Source organism: Scyliorhinus torazame, chromosome 7 (assembly GCF_047496885.1).
Source record: "Scyliorhinus torazame isolate Kashiwa2021f chromosome 7, sScyTor2.1, whole genome shotgun sequence".
Lineage (NCBI taxonomy): Eukaryota > Metazoa > Chordata > Chondrichthyes > Carcharhiniformes > Scyliorhinidae > Scyliorhinus > Scyliorhinus torazame.
The window spans coordinates 200,176,808-200,194,904 of NC_092713.1; the positions used below are offsets into that span (position 1 = coordinate 200,176,808).

An 18,097-nucleotide genomic window follows, 5' to 3' on the forward strand; every position below is an offset into this window, starting at 1 on the left:
TCACCATTGCCAGTGCAATGTCAATGCTAAATCAGCACAGGCTCTATCTTGAATCAGTACAGGCTCAATTTTTGATCATTACAGGCTGAATATTGAATCAGCACAAGCTCAGTTCTGAAGAAGATTGAAGGTGGAATTAATACGTTTTCAAAACAGAATAATTACAGGTTCATTCCATTTCCAGCGTAATGCCGAATGAATAGGGCTCAATTCTGAATTAATATAATTCCTTAATGGAACAGTTCAGGCTCAGTTCTGAACCATTAGAAACTTAATGTTGAGCAAGTCATAGTTCAACTCTGAATCTATTGTCATCAGAATGTCACTTTAAGAAATGTTTGGCTGCTCATATTACTGCAGTGATGTCAGAGTGTGGGTGGAGCTGGAATGTCTGTCAGCTTTTTACTTACATTTTAGGCTGTTTGATGCAGGGTGTGTTTTAGTTTCGTTTTCAGTGTTGGAGCTGAAGCCAGACAGAGCAGGTGCACTGTTGATCTCTCTGCCATGAAAAGACTATCTCTTGATCATTTGGTGAATTCAGAATTATAAATGTTCTCAGTAGTGAATGTAAACCTAATGTGCTTCTGTTAAAAGGTGTTTCTTTTGTCTTCTGGATGTTGTTTGGGAAGTTATTAAGGATTACTTAGTGTTGTATTCTTTGGGGGTTGTATTTGAATTGATGGTTGCTAAGATGTTCACTGTATGTTTTAAAAAGATTAACTCGAGTTCATAGAATAAACATTGTTTTGTTTTAAATACTTTTTGTTTTCTGCTATACCACACATATAGAGTGGGCCGTGTGCTCCCCATACCACAATCTATCAAAAGTTGTGGGTCAGGTGAATTCCATGATACACTTTGGGGTTCTCTAAACCCTGGCCCATAACACTATAAAGACTTAACATTGAACTTCAGAGTGTAACATTTGAACAACTACAGGTTCAAAGCTCAATCAGATCAGGTCAAAGCCAAATCATTACAGCTCGAAAGCTGGATTATTACAGCCTCAAAATTGACTCATTGAAAACTTAACGCTAAAATCTAAATGGATATAAGTTTACCTGTAATATTAAATTGTTGAGAGATCAATTTTTAAAAATAAATTCAGAGTACCCAATTCTTTTTTTTTCCAATTAAAGGGCAATTTAGTGTGGCCAATCCACCTGTCCTGCACATCTTTGGGTTGTGGAGGTGGTACCCATGCAGATACGGGGAGAATGTGCAAACTGCACACGGACAGTGACTCGGGGCCGAGTTCGAACCCGGGTCCTCGGCGCCATGGGGCAGCAGTGCTAACCACTGCACCACCTGCCTCCCCTGTTGTGAGATCAATGGTGTACAATGTTGTTTGGTATTAATATAAGCTCAATAGTGAAATGTCAATGCAGGTATCATAAGGCTTAACACAGAATCACTACTGAACCAGTACAGACTCATTGCAGATACATTCCACGCTTAATACGGAATGAGTACAGCTTAAATCAAAAATGATTTTACACAGACTGTAATTTCTCCAGTTTAATGCTGGCCCAAACTGAAATGAAACAATTTTATGTCAATTGTTTTGGTGCAAACACTTTCCATTTATTGTTTGTACAAGACATAGCATTTCACAAAATATATAACATTAAAATGTACATATTTTTGTAAAACAAGGAATAAAGGGTTAAGCACCTGTAAGTTGTAAACTGCTCAGAGGCTTATTTCCTTGCATATATTATCAAAGAAAGGGAATGGAGTCAGGACTCCCTGTGAGACTTTCTGCAGCACCACTGCTGTGGCAGGCTTCCTCTGTGTATTACTGCACACAGATAGTATATAGTAGGCCAAGTCCAAGGAAACAGAAATTGTTTTCTATCTATTACAGTTGCGCTTTCATGTTTTTTGCAACAGATTTTAACTGACTTCTGTATAAAGTATAGAATTGAAGCTATTCAATATGAAGGCTAAACACTTCGATGCTCGACAGCCATTAGGAAATATGTGCCAAACCCCATCTCAATTCCTTTTGGTGTGTGAGCCTTCAGGTAATATTCAGTGCTTAGAGAAGTGATGGAAAGGTGTGCATTTATCATGTATCATTGAACTTTTAGATCCTCACACACCACATTTGCCAATCATGATGAATAGTTGCAAGTACTGAGTTGACATGTAAAGGATTCATTGCTAATCCAATTGGCAATCAGTTTAATGCAAGAGGTACTAGGTTCTCTGTGAATAGTACACTATCAGTCAGTGCAGCAGAACATGTACGATGACCCATAGATGCCCCTCAGAGTATTCTGATGCTTTGCGTGAAGGTACTCAGGTTAAGTTTGAAACATTCTTTTGATTTGACAGCCCTTGTGTAAATCTAAGGCATTGGGTTGACTGTAAGACCCACCCTCAAAGTAATGTACGAGGCACTGGATTAACTGTAAGGCTTTCAGGTTAATGTATGAGGCATTCAATTGACTGCATGGTCCTCAAGTTAATATATAAGGCATTGGGGTGATTCTAGTGCCCTCAGGTTAATGTATTAGATATTGGGTGGACTGTAAAAAATTCAGGTAAAGGGATGAGACATTTGATAGATTGCAAGACACCCAAGTTAAGGTATAAGGCATTGAGTGGACTGTAAGACCCTTAGACTAAAGTAGACAAAATTGGATTTCTGTAAGACTTTCAGGTTAAAATATAAGGCATTGAGTTGATGGTGAGGCACTTGGGTCAATGCAGCAAAAATGGACAAATTGTTAGGCACTTAGATAAATACTGAAAATAATGGGCTAAATGTAAGGCACTACGTTAAGTGCTGCAGGTATTGACTGCATTGTTAGGTCAATACAGCCTGCTCCCTTAGATTTATTTATCATTTTAAAACGGGGAATGGAGAAATCCACAGTTCCACTCACCCAACTCTCCGAGACAGATGAGGCTTTCTGTGAATAGCAATTTGCCACAGGAGGAGTGTTGGTGTCTTATGTCAATGGTAATCAACTAACAAGAGAGCTTCCGGCCTTGAAAATAATAATCTCCCTCTTGAATGATCATGGACCACCACTGTGGCCAAAGACATGGAGAAGTCAAGTCTATTCTTCCATTTAACGGAAGGCTATATATAACCAGGAAGCATGTAAGCGAACAAAAAAATACGGCAAAACAGAACAATAGTTTCCCCCCACTTTAATCCTTCTTTCTTTCACTGCAAGGTCATTTGTTTTCTGATTAAACAAACAAAAAAATCAATATCTGTCGTCATCCATCATTTGCATCAAACCCGAATTGTTCATTGTGCTGCTCAGTGTGTACCTCTCCCTCGTAAATATTTATGCTCAACATTCTCTAAATCATTGTCTCAAACAGCCAAATTGTACTGGACAAACAATAAATCTTCATCTCCTGAAAACTTAAAAAACAGATACTCAAATCCTCAAGAGCAGATAATAGGAAGTGGGTTTGGCACTTGGGAGACATTTGAGATATCAGGCACCTTAGGGGAGGGCAAAATGAGACGGAAAATCAATAAATAGCTCAGACATCACACAATGTAGTCCAGTTTTACATTGTTTCAGTGTGTAGTGTTGAGGAATTCAAACCCAACTTCAGTGTGGATATTGTGTAGTGTGTGCATCAAAATTAAGAGTTTTATAAGCGTTTCCATAACAGCATGATCTAATGTCTGGTAACACTTTCTAATGGATAAAAGAGCATTACCATCTGCCCGAGGACCATCTGAGCTGTGACAAGGAGTCTTGAGGTCTAGACATTTAATCATGCATGTCAGAGATGAAAAGCTGTTGATTAAATGGTATTGTGAGAAGCAGCAAACATCTCTCAGGTGGCGTGTGAACTTGTAGATAGTCCCCAATACAGGGATGTGCAAACTGCAGCCTTTGCTTTAATGCAGCCCCATTTGAGTTTGTGCTCCTTATTTCCTGGTTTGTCCTGCTTTGAATCTCTGATATCAGGCATAAGCTCTGCTGTTGTGGGACCAAGTAAGATACTGAACCCAGCAGTCTGTCTAGGAACTGCAGAAGCCTTCACAGATCTGGTATTGGATCTGCATTGTACTCCATACGTGCCGAAGTACAGGAAGTGCATTCCACATTGTATCAATACAGCTTCGCGAATCCACAATATGCTGTACAGTGTTCATATTACTGGTGTGGAATTGAGTGCCATTATTGTATTTTACACTCTGCTAATGCTATTGCTGGTTATTGGGGATCTGTGATGAGCTGTACCCTAACGTCAATGTTATTGGTGCCTGTAGTATGGCTTACACTGTATGCATGTTATTGGGCAGCTGTAGTATGCTCTACACTATGTTCATGTTATTGGGCATTTGCAATGTGCTCTGCACTGTGCATAATGTTGGGTATCTGTAGCATGCTCTATACTGTTTGCGTGTTATTGGGTATCTACAGTGTGCTTTACATTCTTATTGTTAACATTGGCCTGGATTTTGCGATTAGCAGCGACGCGACAGTACTTGTCGCTGATCTTGAAAAAAGCTGCCTCTAAAGATCTAGTGATCGCTACAGTATGGATTTAATCTCTCCCAGGATTAAGTTAATTCTGGTGGCAATTTAGGAGGATCTCCAAGTGTCCAGCAGCAGTGATATAATCAAGCAGGGTAAATGGCCAATCCCATCGAAGAATTCTCACGAACAGCAAATCAGGAATTTAAAAAGCACTGATATGCTTAATTTTTAATATCAATTTACAGAGCATAAAGGTTGGGATATGCACATGGGATCAAGGTGGAAGCTGAAATGTCATAAACAAGCTTCCAAAAAATATTTTTAAAAATACCTGAAATTTTCATCATAATGGAGAAATTTGACAGTTACAAATACAAAATCTGTTTTTTGGGGCCAGAGAAGTTGTTTAGCAGTAATTGTGGACTTTAAAAAGCAGTTAAAAACTCAGTTACACCTCAAAGTTTACAACTTTTTAAAGAGTTTTTGCAGCAAGACTAGTAGTGTAAAAGTGCAAGTTTTCATCAGTTCAATGATTTCTAATTAACAAAGCCTGTGGGAACGTCAACAGTGCACCCTATGGAGAAGGTTAGAATTACTGACAACAACTTCTGGATTTCCGTATTTAACTGCACAAGCATAGACACCAGGAGCTGCAGTCAGTTTCAGGGGAGTAATGCCGGCAATTTAACCATCAATACAACTGCAAAATCTAGGCCAGCAAGTTATTAGATATCAGGAGGGTATTGATTACACTGTATTGATAGTATCACAAAAGTGGATCAGCACATTTGGTACTTTAACGCAGAGATCAGAACAATTAATGGATACTACAGCAAATCCAAGAGAGAACTGGTTTTTGGTGATGTTCCTCGTGATGGTTCGGATGTTGCCAGGTTTCAACTTCTTCATAAGCTTAGAACCTCTTAAGTAGGCAATTTGCTTTTGATAGTCAATATAACCGGCCCTTCATAACTTCATGACAACCAATTGAGCACGCCTTCCCAGAATTCCTTTGTTAGGTTAATAAAATGGTTAACAAAAATCTTGCAAAGGGAACACAGTATGATATACAAACCCAGGGGAGGTGATATATTTAGTAATAACTGAAGAAAATAGTCCTTTTTTAATAATAAAAATAGGTTCTATTTGTTATCTTACAATATATTTCCATTTCTTTTGGTCCACTATGAGAATTAAAGGGTCCAATAGTTGTTGCAGGTGCGTGCTGTTGTTAAGCCTTCACTTCCTGCTTCGGGTCCCTACAAGGAACAATTCCCACAGCCGCAGTCAACAACTCGCTCCACATCTTCCATAAATGAGGAGCCATCCGTACACTGGAAGAGGTATTTCCGTCGCTTGCTACGCAGTGGCACACAGCACTCCCCATTGCCGCAACTCCCCTTGCACTCCAGCCGAGGAACTTTAACTGTTGTCTGGCATGAGGCATAGCCTTGTTGCTTGCGGTAGACCTCCCGCACCATTTCCTTCTGACAAAGGATCTCTGTGATACAAAAGAGAGAAGTCTACAACTAGATTGTTTGTGTAGATGTTTCGCTTCAAACAAGTAGATTAGTGAGGATCAGGGATCATAATCTCTAGGCAAGAACTGGATTACATTTTAAGAGATGGATTTTTTCCGAAAAAATACCGGACATGTGGAAAAGGCTTTGCCATTGATTGCTGACGTACAGAATTTATTCAAGGGACTTATTTCTGGCTGGGACAGGGATCTAATTGAGGTGGGCAGCACGGTAGCACAGTGATTAGCACAGTTGCTTCACAGCTCCAGGGTCCCAGGTTCGATTCCTGGCTTGGGTCACTGTCTGTGCGGAGTCTGCATGTTCCCCCCGTGTATCTATGGGTTTCCTCCGGGTGCTCCGGTTTCCTCCCACAGTCCAAAGATATGCAGGTTAGGTGGATTAGCCATGATAAATTGCCCCTCGGGTCCAAAAAGGTTTGGTGGGGTTATTGGGTACGGGAATAGGGTGGAGACATGGGCTTAAGTAGGGTGCTCTTTCCAAGGGCCGGTGCAGACTCAATGGGCTGAATGGCCTCCTTCTGCACTGTAAATTCTATAAGATGCTAAAAGGGGTTGGCAGGGTAGATGTAAAGCAGATGTTTCCCCTTGTTGGAGATTCTCGAACGAGAGGCCATGGCTTTCGGCTAAGGGGTGGCAGATTTAAAACAGAAAGGAGGAGGAATTATTTAACACAAAGGGTTGTGAATCTGTAGAATTCTCTACCCCAGAGCCAGTGGACGCTGGAACACTAAACAAACTTGAGGAGATTGATAGATTTTTAATTAGCAGCGGGATGAAGGGTTATGAGGAGTGGGCAGGAAGGTGGAGATGACCCCGAGATGAGATCAGCCATGGCCGGATTAAATGGTGGCTGGAGGGGCTGAATTACCTACTGCTCCTAGTTCTCATATTCATTTCATTAAAAAAAGGACATACCAGAATAATCAGAGCTAGAGAGGGCCCCTGCAGTAGTTGCAATCATCTATGGGATGGGAGAGGAATTTTCCAGATTTTAATCCCTGGTTTTATTTTGGTCTGGTTTCTCGCTTTCCCAAGAGAATCCCTGGTTTTCAGATGGGATGGGGAATATATACATTGTGATGAATAAGACATCGTAGTTGTCCAGGCCGGTTAGATGGACCATTGAGTTTTCTCCCATCTGTCATTATTTGCACATTTTTGTTTAAATGTGGTTTGCTCCAAAACTATTAACTATTATCTGAAGTGACTATATAAGTCACTTCAGTTTTGGCAACATTTCTAATTGGACGTGCAGCTCACAACCTCTGCCCCAAATATAGCAGGGAAGGATTTTACTGCTCGTGTTATTTATTTAAAAAAATAAATTTAGAGTACCCAATTCTTTTTTTCCAATTAAGGGGCAATTTAGTGTGGCCAATTCACCTACCCTGCACATCTTTTTGGGTTGTGGGGGTGAGACCCATGCAGATATGGGCAGAATGTGCAAACTCCACACGGACAGTGACCCGGGGCTGGAATCGAATCCGGGTCCTCAGTGCCGTGAGGCAGCAGTGCTAACCACTGTGCCGCTCACACTGCTCGTGTTAGAACATTTTATATTTGCCTCAGAGCAGCCGTTCGGGATTTACCCATCAATGTTCATCAGTTTCCTGGCTTAACTTAGAAGGATGAGTCAGAAAATTCTTCATGAGACTCTCCTGTGACACCTGAATTTGTTTCGGCAGAATTGGCGACAGTCACCATATACCAAATATATGCCATGTGCACCTTAGCAATGCCAGACACAAGAGTTGCTAAGCACAGTAATGGATGAAGCTGGCATCTAAATTTAATCCCCACATTGAGGTGGCAGGGCAAGGTTGGGGGTGATGCGGTAGGAACAGTGGGGGCGGGAAAGTGACCCTCACTCACTTTGGTTGCTTTAAAGGCTGTTGGTCACACCACACTCACAGCAAAACTGGCCAGGGTTTGGTGTTGGCAGAACCCCTGCCACCTTTTAACATTTGAAAGGCCACTTTAAACATTATTTGGTTAAGACGCATTTCCTGAATTCCTTATTGGATTTATCATTCATATAAAACTCCTTTTACTGGTCTTGCCTGCAAGTGGAAACAGCATCTCTACATTACCCCATCAGAACCTGTTCATAATGTTAAAGACCACTATTAAGCCACCTCTCAGTCTTCTCTTTCCGACAGAAAAGAGCCCCAAGTTTTCCCATCTTTCCTGAAGTTAGAACCTCTCAGTTCTGGTACCATTCTTGTCAAAATTGTACTTTGATATATCTCAAGGGATCTGGACAAATTAAGATGAATGGCAGGTGAATTTTTATCTGGATCAATACAAGGCAAAGTTCATCGAATAATGTCTGTCGGCAAAGTTGGAATAGGTCATAGAAAACTGGTTAATGCAAAATAGCATAAATCCACTGACCCTGCACTCTCAATGGGCTATCATCCTTAAAGACAGTATATGGATTATAGGCCTAGTCTTTCCCTTCATTGAAGTAGGGAGTAGTACCCCACCAAATACCAGACCATCTTTCCTTAATTACCAAGCCAGTCAAGTAATGGCTAACAACATGAGATTTTGGGATATGTGTTTGTTGTCGTTTTGCAAATATTAGTAATAAGAAGCTGGCATTAACACGATACGGGGTTCAAGCCAATTAACCAGAAAAGTGAGAAAATCTTGTGACTTTCTGCACAGTGAGTTTGGTAGAAGGAGAGCATTTAGTCAGGCGGGTGGGCGGTGGTGGGGACCCTTCCACCTTTCCACTTCCATCCCGATTAAGTCAATGGCGGGATGGCCCATGGCTGGTTGTCCCACGACATTGCCAATGTGGCCCTTAAGTGGGCAAATAATGCGTCATTCCACTGTTGCCAATGTTAACCTAGTGGTGGCTGGGGGGCGGTGGGTCACCGTACAGGGAGCACGGCAATCAAACATGTCAGGCTCCTGGGGGCATGGGTGGGGTGGCACCTGTTGTGAGGCACTCAGTGCCTGATCGAGGAATCTGGCATTAGAAAGAGGGATTCTCTGAGAGCCATTCCACTGTCCTTGCTGCGATCTCCCCCCCCCCCCCCCCCCCCCCCCCGAGTCTACCACCACCCTACGATTCTCCCTTCCTGCCGTAACTCACCCATCCCTGGGTCGCTCCGAAGTCCAAGGCTTCGGATGGGTGACAGACCAACAGCAGCCACCACCTTATCCGTGCCTGGGTACAGAAGAGCTACAAGACTCTGATTGAAGAAGGGCCAGCCTCTGACCTTTTAAGTGTCTGATTGGCACAAGTTGAAGCAAGACTCCTCAAAAGGAGGTGGTGTGGAGGTCTCGCTGACTCTCCAGCCGGTGCTCAAGACCCCTCCATTGACTCCAAAAGATTCTAGCAGAGATGAACCAGCTTTATGAATCAAGATAATTTTCTTTCCTTACCTGTTTGGCAGGTTTCTCCTGTAAAGTTGATCTCACACTCACAGTATGGCTCCCCATGCCCAGAGATCTTACAGCGGCCGTGGTCACACTTCAGATTCTGGCAGTTGTCCATCTGCTGGCCCTTGTCACACAGCCTGCCGTCATAACCTCCCTTGCACACACAGCGGTACGTGGAGTCAGACACGACACATGCCCCGTGAACGCATCTGGAAGGGGATAGAAGGCAAGTTACCAATGGAAAAGCAAAGAACCCACCAAAAATATATGACAGCATTCTCATATCTAACTAAAATTGACCTTATCAAGGGACGACCAAGACCATAATGTTATTGAACTGACATTAAACATATGTTTTGGAAGTTCTCGATTATAAGTCAGTCAGTACATGGTATATGGGTTGGATTGAACCATTCCAGTGAACACTGGATTAGTTAACTTAATATAAATAATAAGAAGGATGCTAGAATCTTTGTTAAAATAGATGAAGAGTATATCTTTTTTTAAAATCATGGATTTTTAAAAGCTAGGTCATGATTAACCAAACTTGATGAATTCTATAATTAAATAACAGCAAGTGGGAATCAGAGCAGGGCATTAGATGTGATATATATGAACTTTCAGAAGGCCTTTGATAACATGCCCACAGAAGAGGCTCCTGTCAAATGTCACAGCATATCGAGGTAGTGGCAGGTAGCAGAATGGATTGAAAGATGACCACAAATCAGAAAACAGGAGAATTATGAATTTTCTCAGGGCAAGAAATGGGATGTGGTGTCTCACAGTGATCAATGGTGAGATCACAATTAACTTAACTCAAATAATGGAGGTATGGTGTTGCAGTGTGCTGGGAGTGGAGAGCGCTGCACTGAAATACAGGAAGATGCAAAAATGCTTTCAGCGTCAGCGGATATATGGCAAATACAATATATTGAAGCATGAGGCGATTTACCTCGATGACAGGTCTAAGGAGGCCGTTTGGATGCTAATAAATTAAATGAGATGGAAGAGTTCTGCAAGTACACATATACAAATCTTTGAAAGTGGCAACAAAGGTTCATAAGGTCATAAAGATTTCAAATTGCTTCGTATTCTCGAACAATAGAGTACAAATGCAGGAAGCTGCTGTTAATATATTAGACATAGATCACTGTGACCAGGGTCTGGTCGCTTATTTCTGCAATCTCCTCCAGTCCTGCAACCCGCTGGGCTAACAGCATTCCTTGATGTTCATCACTCCACCATTGGCAGCTGTGCCTTCAGTTCTAGAATTCTCTCCTCAACCTCTCCTGCTTTCTTTCCTCATTTAAGGCACTCCTTGGAACCTTTGTCTTTGACCAAGCTTTTAGTGGCCAGCTGTAATAATGGGTTGAATTTTAAGTTTGACGATGCTACTAAGGAATGCTTTGGCTTGTTTCAGGACATGAAAGACCCAACATTGATGCGAATTGTTGGTACTGCAACAAAAATGTTGAAGCACTGCATTGAAGAAAAGATTTAACTAGACAGGGCAGAAAGGATTTACTGGACTGTTGCCAGAGTTGACAGGCTGCAAATATCAGGAAAGATTGAGCATACTAAGTCAATTTTTTCTGAAAAGAAGACTCTTGCATGACATATGCCAGGAGAATGGATGGCCAGGGAATCAGATAATTTCCAGTTCAAGGGAGCAGGAGTCTGCAGATGGCGCTGCTGTCCATTGGGTTACTTGTCAGCTAACATTGATATACTGTTGCCCTCTGTTGGCCGACAATAAAAAGTACTTTTTTTAATTTACAAAAAGAGAACTTGAATATGTCTTACACTGAGGACTGGGAAACAAGCAGGCTAGCTTCCATATTTTAATGGGGAATTAATTTAAATCATTGTGTTACACTGCTACCCAATTCCCGCATGAAAATTTGCCTCTTTGCACGTCTGCAGTGGGCCCATAAAATCTTGTACTTACTTGTTGTTGGTACAGAGATCACGGGTTTCCCGGTCGCACAGAGGTCCTGTCCAGCCAGCATGGCAGTCGCATGTAATGCTGGAGTGATCGACGGAGCGGCACACGCCATGTCTGCAGATGTTGCAGGACCTGCACCCTGGAGAGACGCCGAGGGGCATTTGTGGCAAGCTCCTGAAGTCCTGCAGCTCATTGTTGATTCGCACATCATGAATGCAGCCATGGAAGCCATTGAGATTCCGTTCAGGTCCCTGGCGAAGTCCTGCTACTCCGGAGACAGGGGGAATACCTTTAATGACAAACAATTGGTACAATTAAGAAGGCAGAACTGAAGGCCTCATCTCGCCAGTGTTGAAACAAATGCAAGCAGTTTAGACTTCAGCTTTCATACACAAGATACGTTCACCTAGTTTGAGCCCGAAGGTGTGGGTTCAAATCCCTCTGCAGAGATTTGAGCACATAATCCAGCCTGGCACTTCAGTGCCATATTTGAGGGAGTACGCCAATTAATTCAAATACACCAAGCGATGAATGGGAACACACGGAGCAATGAATGGAACACACTTAGCAATGAATGGCAACACACAGAGTAATGAATGATAACACACTGAACAATGAATGTAAACATACTGAGCAAAGAATGAGAACACTGAGCAATGAATGGGAACACACTGAGAAATGGATGGAAGCACATTGAGCAATGAATGGGAACACACTGAGCAATGAATAGGAACAATTAATGGGCGGCACAGTGGCACAGTGGTTAGTACTGTTGTCTCAAAGCGCCAGGGACCCGGTTCGATTCCCACCTTGGGTGACTGTGTGGAGTTTGCAATTTCTCCCCGTGTCTGCATAGGTTTCCTCTGGATGTTCCGATTTCCTCCCACAGTCCAAATATGTGCAGGTTAGGTAAATTGGCCAAGCTAAATTGTCCTGAAGTGTTCAAAGGATAGGTGATTATGGGGCAGTGGACCTAGATAAAGTGCTCTTTCAGAGGATTGGTGCAGACTCGATAGGCCATATGGCCTCCTTCTGATCGGAAGGGATTCTACGATTCTATGAAATGAATGGAAACACACTGAGCAATGAATGGGAACACACTGAGTAATGAATGGCACCACACTGAGCAATGAATGGGAGAAAACCGAGCAATGAATGGGAACACACAGAAAAATGAATGGCAGCACACTGAGCAATGAAAGGGAGAAAACTGAGCAATGAATGGGAATACACAGAGCAATGATTGAGAGCATATTATGCAACAAATGGGAACACACTGAAAAATAAATGGGAACTCATAGAGCAATGTTGGGAACACACTGAGCAATGAATGGCAACTCACTGAGCAATGATTGAGGACAAACTGAGCAACGAAAGGAAATACATTGAACAATGAATGGGAACACACTTGAACATGAATGAGAACATACCGAGCAATGAATGGGAAGATGCTGAGTCCTAAATGAGAACGCACTGAGCTATGAATGGAAACACACTGTTCAATGAATGGGAACAGACTGAACAATGAATGGGAACTCACTGAGCAATGAATAGGAACACCCTGAGCAATGAATGGGAACACACTGAGCAATGAATGGGAACAGACTGAGCAATGAATGGGAACAGACTGAGCAATGAATAGGAACAGACTGAACAATGAATGGAAACTCACTGAGCAATGAATGGGAACACATTGAGCAATGAATAAGGACACTGAGAATGGAAACACACTGAGCAATGAATGTGAACACCCTGAGCAATGAATGTGAACAAACTGAGCCTTTAATGAGATCACAAGACTGAGGAGCAATAGCAAAGCTAGAGTCAGTGGGATTCATGGGGAAACCTTGAAGACAGTCTGGTTGTTGGATGTCAGTCATTTCAGCTGCAAGACATCACTGCAAGTATTCCTTAGGATAGTGTCCTAGATCCAACCATCTTCAGCTGCTTCATCAAAGAACATATTTCCATGATAATGTCAGAAGTGGGGATGTCCGCTAATTTTTGCACAATGTTCAGCACCATTCATGAATACACAGATACTGAAACAATCCATGTCCAAATAAACAAGACCTGAACAATATCTACGCTTGGCCTGATAAGTGGCAAGTAACATTCCCGCCACACAAGTGCCAGGCAATAAGCGTCTCCAACAAGAGAGAATCTAACCATTGCCCCTTGACCCTGAATGGCATCACCATCACTGATTCCCCACTATCAACAGTGACCAAACACTGATGGAGGCTTGACATGTAAATAGAATTGTTAAATAGCAGGTCAGAGGCTAGCAATCCTGAAGTGAGTAACTCGCCTCCTGACTTTCCAAAGCCTGTCTACAATCCACGAGGCACAAGTCAAGCATGTGATAGAATACTCTTCCCTTGCCTGGATGGGTGCAGACCTAACAACATGCAGGAATCCTGACACCATCCAGGACAAAGCAGTCTGATTAATTGGCATGCCTTACAAATGCCTTACCCCGATGTAGTGGTAGCAGTGTATACATTCTACAATATGCACTGCAGGAATGCAACATGACGCCTCAGACATAACGTTCCAAATCCATTAGCTCTACCTACTAGTAAGATAAGGGCAAAAGACCTGGATGTTCCTCGAAACCACTCACCATGCTGATTTGGAAACATATCGCACTTCGGACACTGCTGCTGGGACAAAATCCAGGAACTCCCTTCCTAACCACATTGTGGATCTACTTGAACTGCTGCAATCCATGTGGTGCAAGAAAGCAGCTCACCATCGCCTTCTCATGGGCAATTAGGGATGGGCAATGAATGCTGGCCAAGCCAGTAATGTCGACATCCCATGAATGAATAAAAAAATGAATGAGAACACAATGAGAAATGAATGGGGACTCACTGAGCAATGAATGGGAACATACTGAGCAATGAATGGGAGCACACTGAGCAATGAACGTGAACCCACTGAGCAACGAATGGGAGCACACTGAGCAATGAGCAGGATCTCACTCAGCAATGAACGGGAACACACAGAACAATGAATGGGAACACACCAATGAGTGAGAACACACTGAGCAATGAATGGGAACATCCTGAGCAGTGAATGAGAGCACAATTGTGCAAAACAGGGGAACACACTGAGCAATGAATGATAACACAGAGCAATAAATGGGAACAAACTGAGAAATTAATAGGTCCATACTGGGCAATGAATGGGAATTCACTGAAAAATGAAAGGGAGCTCACTGAGCAATGAATCAGGGCGCACTGAGCAATAAATGGTAACACACTGAGCATTGGATGGGAACACATTGTGCAAACAATGAGAACGTAATAAGCAATGGATGAAAACACTGAACAGTGACTGGGAACAAACTGAGCAATGAAAGGGATTACATTGAGCAATGAATGGTTATCTAATGAATAATGAAAGTGATCAGACTGTGAAATGAAGGGAAACCAATGAGCAAGGAAACGGAACACACTGAGAAACTAAGCAGAACACTCTGAGTAATGAATGGGAACACACCGAGCAATGAATGTGAACACACAAATCAATGAATGAGATCACTCTGAGCCATGTATAGGAACAAATTGAGCAATGAATAGGAACACATTGAGCAATGAATGAGAACACAATGAGATAGATTAGGACCACATTGAGCAATGAACGAGAACACACTGAGCAATTATTGGGATTACATTGAGCAAAGATGGGGAACAGACTAACATGATTGGGAATGCATTGAATAATGAATGTGAACACAATTATCAATGAATGACAATACACTAAACAATTAATGGGAACACACCGAGAAATGAATGGGAACACATTGAGAAATCAATGGGAACATATTGTGCAATGAATAGGAACACACTGCGCAGTGAATGGGAACACACTGAGTTATGAGTGGGAACACACTGAGCAATGGATGATAACACATTGTGCAATGAATGGGAACACACTGAGCAATGAATGGGAAAATACAGAGCAGGGAACGGAAACACAAAGAGCAACACAGAGGAACACACGCGAGAATGAATGAGAGCCCATAGGTCAATGAAAGGGAACACACTGAGAAGTGATCGGGTCTACTTTGAGCAATGAACGAGAACACACTGAGCAATGAATGGGAAAACACTGAGCAATGAATGAGAACACACTGAGATAGATTAGGACCACATTGAGCAATGAATGCGAACACATGGAGCAATGATTGTGAGTACATTGAGCAAAGATGGGGAACAGACTGAGCAACAAATGGGAATGCATTAAATAATGAATGCGATCAGACTGAGCAATGAATGCGAACACAATGATCAATTAATGACAACACACTAAACAATTAATGGGAACACACCGAGAAATGAATGGGAACACACTGCGCAGTGAATGAGAACACACTGATCAATGAATGGGAACACACTGACCAATAGGAACATACAGAGTTAAGAATGGGAAAACACTAAGCATTAAATGGGAACATACTGATCAATAAATAGAAGCAAACTGAGCAAGGATTGGGAGCACATGGAGCAATGAATGGGATTATACTGAACAATAAAAAGAAGCAAACTGAGCAAGGATTGGGAGCACACGGAGCAATGAATGGGAACATACTGAACAATAAAAAGAATCCAAATTGAGCAAGGATTGGGAACACATGGAGCAATGAATAGGAACATACTGAGCAATGAATGGGAAGATGCTGAGAAATGAATGGGGAAACAATGAGCAATGAATTGGAGCATTCTGAACAATAAATCAGAACACACTGACCAGTGATTGGGAGCACATTGATCAATGAAAGAGATCACACTGTGCAATGAATGGGACCACACTGAGCACTGATTGGAAACACATTCAGAACATTCTGGGCAATGAATTGGAACGCACCGAGCAATGAATGCGAAAGCACTGATCAATGAATGGGAATGTTTGAGCAATGAATGTGAACATGCTTTGCAATGCAGGGGCAGAGATTGAACAATGAGTGAGACTACAATGAATAATGAATGAAAATGACTGAACAATGAATGAAAATGCATTGAGCAACATTGAGAATGCACTGAGCGAAAATTGGGAATGCAATGAGTAATAATTCGGAACACACTGAACAATCAATGGGAACATGCAGAGCAATTGGTGGAAACACACTGAAAATGAATGGTAACACACAGAGTAACGAATGAGAACACACTGTGAAATGAATGAGAACGCACTGAGAAATCAAGGGAACTCACTGAGAAATCACTGGTAACACATTGAATACTGAATGAGAACACATTGAGCAATGATTGGAAATACTCAGTGCAATGAATGGGAACGTACGGAGCAATGAATAGGAATGCACTGAGCAATGAATGGGAATGCACTGAGCAATGAATAGGAATGCACTGAGCAATGAATAGGAATGCACTGAGCAATGAATGAGAACACACTGAGTAATGAATGACCATGCACTGAGCAATAAATGGGAATGCAATTGGCAATGAATGAGAACACACTGGGAAAAGAATGACAATACACTGAGCAATAAATGGGTACGCAATGTGCAATGAATGGGAACGCACTGAGCAATGAACGGTAAGGCACTAAACAATGAATGGGAACGCATTGAGCAATGAATGGGAATGCACTGAGCAATGAATGGGAACACACTGAGTAATGAATAGGAATGCAATTATAAATGAATGGGAATGCAATAAATAATGAATGAGAACTCTCTGAGCAATGAATGAGGACGCACTGAGCAATGGATGAGAATGCACTGAGGAATGATTGGGACTGCACTGTGCAATGACTGGGAGAACACTAAGCACGAATGGGAACAAACTGTGCAATGAATGGGAACACACTGAGAAATGAATGAAAACACACTGAGCAATGAATGGGAACACACTAAGTAATGAAAGAAATAACTGAGCAATAAATGAGCACAAACTGAGCAATGAATGGGAACACACTGAGAAATGAATTAAAACGTACTGAGCAATCAATGGGAACAAACTGAATAAACAATGGAAACACACTGAGAAATGAATGGAATGAACTGAGCAAGAATGGGGACACACAAAACAAAGAATAGGAATGCACTGAGCAATGAATGGGAATACATTGAGTAATGAATCAGAACATTCTGGGCAATGAATTGGAACGCACCGAGCAATGAATGCGAAAGCACACAGCAATGAAGGGGAATGTTTGAGCAATGAATGTGAATATGCCTTGCAATGCAGGGGCAGAGATTGAACAATGAGTGAGACTACAAAGAATAATGAATGAAAATGACTGAACAATGAATGAAAATGCATTGAGGAACGAATGAGAGTACACTGAGCAATGAATGGAAGCGCGCTAAGCAATGAATAGGAACGCACCACGCAATGAATAGGAATGCACCGAGCAATGAATGGGAAAGCACTGAACAATGAATAGGAACATACTGAAGAATGATTGGGAACACACTGAGCAATGAATGGAAACATACTGAGCAATCAATGGGAACACACTGCGCAATGAATGGAAACATACAGAGCAACCCATGGAACACACTGAGCAATGAATGGAAACCCACTGAACAGTGATTGGGAACACAAAGAATTAATGGGAACACACTGAACAATGAATGGGAAATCACTGAACAATAAATAGGAACACACTAAGCAATGAATGAAATAACTGAGCAATGAATGAGCACAAACTAACCAATGAATGGGAACGCACTGAGCAATGAACGTATTGAGAAATAGAACGGAATGAGCAATTGAATGG

At 42.0% G+C, this 18,097-nt stretch overlaps 1 protein-coding gene across 2 annotated transcripts in view; it reads right to left on the reverse strand.

Annotated features, from left to right (window-relative positions):
* Positions 1 to 1,559: 1,559 nt before the first annotated feature.
* LOC140426781 (slit homolog 3 protein-like) overlaps positions 1,560 to 18,097 on the reverse strand; it is a 925,338-nt gene continuing 908,800 nt past the window's right edge. For both annotated transcript variants that reach the window (XM_072511946.1, XM_072511947.1), the window contains 3 exons: positions 11,348 to 11,633; positions 9,403 to 9,608; positions 1,560 to 5,967 (listed from right to left, as the gene is read on the reverse strand). In XM_072511946.1, the coding sequence (XP_072368047.1) occupies positions 5,726 to 5,967; positions 9,403 to 9,608; positions 11,348 to 11,633 (734 nt within the window). In that variant the 3' untranslated portion in view covers positions 1,560 to 5,725. The remainder of the gene's footprint in view (positions 5,968 to 9,402; positions 9,609 to 11,347; positions 11,634 to 18,097) is intronic.